Raw genomic sequence first — 5,704 nt, 5'->3', positions numbered from 1 at the left:
TTTCAATTAAATTTATATTTATAATATAGAGATGTTACACAAAGTTGAACCAAAATTTTAGGAGGGAACCTTAATTTGAATTTTAGTTTTTAAATAAAATAATCTAATTTTAATTTAAATGGTTTTGAAATATAAAATTGAATGAAATTGTGATTCTTCATATATTAATATAAAATATTATATATTTTAATATCTTTGTTATTTTAATTTATCATAATTTTAACGTTTTAAACATTTATTGTAATGTTTTGTTTTGAGTTAAACAATTTAATTTTCAAATAATATATTTTATGTAAAAAAATTATTTTTATTGATATACCCAAGCCTTTAATTTATTTTTTAAAAATATCCTATCTCATACCATACCAGTATCCATACCCATAGCAGAGCATATCTTCATTTCAAAAGAGATTAAAAACTTTAAATAGGTGAGTTCTATCTTGATATATTGGAGATAAGAACATTTCACTTCAATGATAAAGTTAAGAACAACTTTTGCTACAAAAAGAGTGACGATTGCATATGAAAGAAGAAGCATTCCACTAACATTAATAGGAACATGTTCTCCTGTGTGTAATCCTTGCATTGGCACATGCTTTTAACATAAAAATTCATTATATTTAGAACATGCATTGTGCCAGAGAAATTTCAGTGCTAGTGATCCTTCATCGTTAAGTATGTAACAATGGTCTGTAGTCTAATTATAAACCGACTATTAACCTCCTATCTTAATTTATAAAAGCTTCTTCTAACAGCTTGGTCACACGTTATTCTTTCTACTAATTCAATGTAGTGCAAGATGCCCTGCAGCATCCAAAAGCTTTCCAAGTCTTTCTGAAACCGCAGCCAAAGTTGCCTCGCTCTTGCAGAATGCAAACCTGATGTATCTCTTCTGGTAGTTACAATTTGCATTAGAACCTTCATTTGATGATAGGTTGTTGGTATGAAAAAATCCTTGTCCCGGAACAGCCACCACCCCGGCTTCTAGTATTAACTTCTTAACAAATTCTACCTACAAATCAAATAACGTTTATTGATATAGATTAGCAGCAGAACAACGGATAAATGTCTACTCCAATGCACTGTGACAATTAAAATAGTTCTTAAAATGGCCTACACAAAATGGAGAAGAGAGTAAAGAGTGCACATACATCAGAAAGGGAACAATTCTCAGGAAGCTCGGCGAATAAGAAGAACGAGCCTTGAGGTATAAACTGTATTTTAAAACCCACTCCCGCAAGCAACTTGACGATATAATCTCTTTTTGATTGATAATCCTGCATAGATGGAAACATCATGAGAAAATGTCTATTTAGATTGACTTATCCGAGCTTATTTATTGACATGAGTACTTGTGAGATTATTTGGGGGGAGAGTTTATGAAAATACCATATGACATTTTTATATGTTGTTTTCAACTTCTTTAGATAAGCTCTTTCTGATAGTTTATAAAAACAGCTAATAACTTATATGAAAATTGTTTGACTTTGTTTTTTATTTTGTTGTAAAAATAGCTCATGCATAAGCACTTATATGATAAACACATAATTAAGTTGTTTTTCCAAACCGTGCCAAAGACAAGTGAGAAATGGAGCATTGTTATGGCTGCATTCTATTTTGTCGGCAGTGACGGTTATTACTAAGTAAATAGTAACTAACATCAAAGTTTTACTTTTAAAAGCAATATAGAATAAACACTCGTACAATGTCACATCAAAGGAATGTTTAATCTCTTACTCTTCTCAGTGATTCAAAGTATTCAGGTGGGCTTCTCAAAGCAGTCAAAGCAGCTTCTTGAAAAGGAGCTGGAGCAGAATCAGTAACTATTATATGAATGTTTCTGATAGCAGACGCAATACAGGCTGGTGCAATTGCCCATCCGACCCTCCAACCTGATTGATACAGACCAAGAGTAAGTTAACACTATTCTTCAAAAGAATTAGACTTGAGAGAACCCGAAAATTTTCGGTACAGTTAGTTTCATGAGCTTGACTTGTTAGATGTTGTTACCTGTGACGCTAAATGTTTTAGATAAAGAAGATGTTATAATAGTCCGTTCTTGCATGCCTGGAAATGTGGCAAGGGATATATGTTTTTGGTTATCATAAGTTATATGCTCATACACCTGCACAAAGAATCCAGAAGAAGGTAAAAATATATAATTATTCGATTACCATTCAACTATTTTACTTTAGCAGAATTAAAATTCCCAGTAACTTTTCTTGCACACAAGCAAATTCAGGTTGAGAAATATGATATCCAAATAAAAAGCAAATAAGAGACAGCGATTTCTATTAATCTCCTAAAACTAAATAACTTTGAAAATAACTACTGCATGAGATTAGATAAAATATATTAGTAGATTCTGATCAATGCAAAAACTGAGGCACCCTAAAATCACATATTTATTATCTAGCCTCTCTAGGACATTCTCATTATAGTCAATCGACGTAGCAGAAGAAGATTCATATGGATCATGAGCATCTGTTTTTATTCATTCCATGAACATATTTTTTAAATTTCACGATGGAAGTTATATATGAGTCGAAAGTAATTGAGTGTCATACTTCATCTGTTATAGCTAGGCAGTTTCGGCTGCAGCATGCTCCAGCAATGGTCCCAAGTTCATCTTTTGTGAAAACCTTGCCAGTTGGATTGTGAGGACTGTTTAAACTCTGTTAGTATTTTGCAATTCATAACTTGAGGACAGTATATGTGGTTGTTATTATATAACATAATCACTTCAAGCACCCAATCCAAATTAACTAAAGAAAGTAAAAACACAAATGGCACACCAAACTTCATGCTGACATTTGGGAATATTTCACTGCGGAATACATTAAAACTCTTGTAACATTCACAATTTCAATTATTTTAGCTCAAACCATAACTTAATAGCACTGGTATTTCTTATTATCATGTATTTATCTACTTAAAAAAAATCCATTAAAGAAGACCAATCTGAAGATTTCAATGATGAGGACGAAGTCTATCTAATATCAAGAGAATCATGAATTTGTGTAAGTTCTAACCTATTCAGTACAATGGCTTTAGTTCTCTCAGTAATTGATCTCAGCAATTTGCTTGGATGCAAAGTCCAGTGAGGCGGGTCAAGCGGCACATGTATCTGTCCAATTAAGTTCACAAAAACAACAAACATTAGATAAGGAACAAAATGATTAAATGTTTAATCAATAACTTCAACACTGAAATAGACAGCAAATATGCAGGATCATAGGTTTGTAATTATACACAGAAAAATCAATGCTGAATATTATGTAGGTGGAATAGCAAGCTTACCGGGACACCACCGGCCATGGTCACACATCCTTGATATGTTTCATAAGAAGGGTCAAAAAGTATGACTTCGTCCCCCGGGTCAATTGCTGTTTAAAACAGAACATACCATGATATTAGAGAAAAAGCCAACATTAGGTTACACTGACATTTCATATTGAAGGCATATCACGTGTCTGACACGAACAAGTGTCTGACACCTCGGACACATAGTGTTCGAGTGTTCGAGGCAGACGCAAGTATTTGAGTTAAATATGTTTTTAGTCAGTACAAAATTACTACACATACTAATTTAACCTTGTAATAACTTCATTAACAATAAGGCGTACTTGCAAAGATTGCAGCTGCAAACGCTTCCGTTTGACCACAACAAATAGCTACATCCGTAAGAGGGTCGATGTCTAAACCATGCATTTCCTTCACGATCTTGGCCAAGTGTTCACATATACCTTGCACGTGCCTTGAAGTACAGAGAGTATAGATAGATTGTATCAAATGATGGGAAAACGAAATAGAGCTTGTGCTGTGCCACTACATTGCTACTAGTTTCAGTTGTGTGTGAAGTAATAAAAACCTGTACTGATTGAGGTCGGAATTGATGGCGGAAACGGCGGCGTTTTTTATGTGGAGGGGAGCAGGGAAGTCGGGGAAGCCTTCGGCGAGGTTTATAGCGTTGCATCTCTGGGCAAGGTGAGAGAGTTCTTGAATGGGAGACGATGTAAGCTTCTTTGCCGTTCGCGACAACTTTCCTTCCATTTTTTTCTTTCTTTCTTATCGCTACGGCACTATCCGTGCTCTGTCTATAGTCTAAAGTAGTAGTACTAACAAAACGTACTAGTATACGTGTAATAGTATCGATTTTTTTTAGAAAGAGATGTGCTATCCCTACACTAAAATCTTCTACACCGTATATACACCTCTAGCCATTTCAAACCACTTTTTATGATGGCACAAAAATTAAGACAAAAGATATTATTAAAAAAATAAAAGAGTATGTTTAACCGTATGTACATACGGTGTGGTTGTCAATTTTGGTGTAAAATTAGCTTTTCTCTTTTAGAAATTAATATTTTTGCGTGTAACTATTTTTCTGGGATCAAATCTAAAACCTCTGGTTAAGGGGAAAGAAATTTCTTATCATTTCATCTAAGTGTTTTTAGATGGGTTGAATACTATGTTATTTGTCTTTATCACTTTTGAGATATTTTTAACATTTTTATTTTGAAATTGTATTGTCCAAAAAGAATAAGGGGTTGTTCCTCCTGCAAGGATAGTGAGATTTAAAGACCTTAATAGGTATATTACATATTTTGATGGTGATAATTAGTTCATAGCGGCAAGTAGTCATGTATGATGGTTTTTTAAGTGGTTTAAGGAACACGCTCATGTGAGGTGAAGGATCATGTAGGTGGTCAGCGTTGCTAGATTGCACGTGGGCGGTTACTCTGGTTGAGTATGTGATGATGGTTATGAGCGTAGTGCTCTTTCAATAATGAAGGAATATGTATGACTTAGAGTCCATTTTTATCCCCTCGTGGGATAATGTATCTATAGGAGTTCCCAATACCAAGGGTTTTTACCGTCTGAACGTGATTTAAACTGCTCCCATCTTGTTAGGGGAGGTTATTGATCGCCTATTTTCTTGGGGTCAGCGGGACTTTCTCTTGCATGATTCCTGCCTTCGCAAGACCCTTTAGGAGGATCCCTTAGATTCGGTTTTGACGGCCCAACTGTTGGGTAAAGACGCCTCATTCTAGGATTTTACCTAACACTGCACAATCCCTCAAACACGAGAACTTTTTCCTGTAAAGGATGGAGTGTTTAAAACCACTCTCCTTCCTAAAAGGTGCCCCTCGCACTATCGACGACTCCCTTGACCGAGAACGGTTTCGTTGTGTGGCAGCGCTACCCTCATAGGCGAGTTCCTTAGTGAAGGGTGGGTGAAATAATAGGTGAGCTCCTTAGGTGCAAGCGTACGGACTCGTAGGCGTCTACGTGGCATGGGCGTTTAACAGACTTGGGGAAACGTGTCTATTTTAAGGTGATATTTTGAGACATCCAAACGTCAGTCAATTTGGCCAGATTGAGTGTTCGAGGAGAAGAGTCATGGGTAGCATTTAATGTACCTCATGATGGTATTTCTCGCGAAGAAAAATCAGTTCTCGTGTTCACATATGGCATCCAGGTGTGGAGATTTTCCCGCTTCTGGCATCAACCTATTTAGTGAACATATGGGCCCATTTCCTTGGACTTTCAATTATTTTCTAAAGTATCGTTTCACTTCTTCCAAAAACTTTATGTGTTACACTTCATTTTCTTGAACCCTTACTTCCATCGACCATGGTAAGAAAAATATGTTCATCCATGTATGATACATATCCTCTTTCCAGCACGGGACTAGAAAGAG

The 5,704-nt window shown here is 35.4% G+C and overlaps 1 protein-coding gene across 1 annotated transcript; it reads right to left on the bottom strand.

Annotated features, from left to right (window-relative positions):
• Window positions 1-448: 448 nt before the first annotated feature.
• Window positions 449-4,119, bottom strand: LOC131615132 (uncharacterized). The gene is made up of 9 exons (XM_058886630.1): window positions 3,872-4,119; window positions 3,627-3,757; window positions 3,301-3,386; window positions 3,033-3,127; window positions 2,568-2,664; window positions 2,011-2,125; window positions 1,738-1,892; window positions 1,152-1,277; window positions 449-1,012 (listed from the first exon to the last, which is right to left on the bottom strand). Exons 1-9 carry the CDS (start codon window positions 4,051-4,053, stop codon window positions 785-787), a joined length of 1,215 nt encoding a protein of 404 aa, XP_058742613.1. The 5' UTR covers window positions 4,054-4,119; the 3' UTR covers window positions 449-784.
• Window positions 4,120-5,704: the final 1,585 nt, after the last annotated feature.

This window comes from Vicia villosa, linkage group LG1, assembly GCF_029867415.1.
Source record: "Vicia villosa cultivar HV-30 ecotype Madison, WI linkage group LG1, Vvil1.0, whole genome shotgun sequence".
Classification (NCBI taxonomy): Eukaryota; Viridiplantae; Streptophyta; class Magnoliopsida; order Fabales; family Fabaceae; genus Vicia; species Vicia villosa.
The sequence above is the reverse complement of the archived record's forward strand: the minus strand, read 5'-3'. Positions and strand labels throughout refer to the sequence as shown.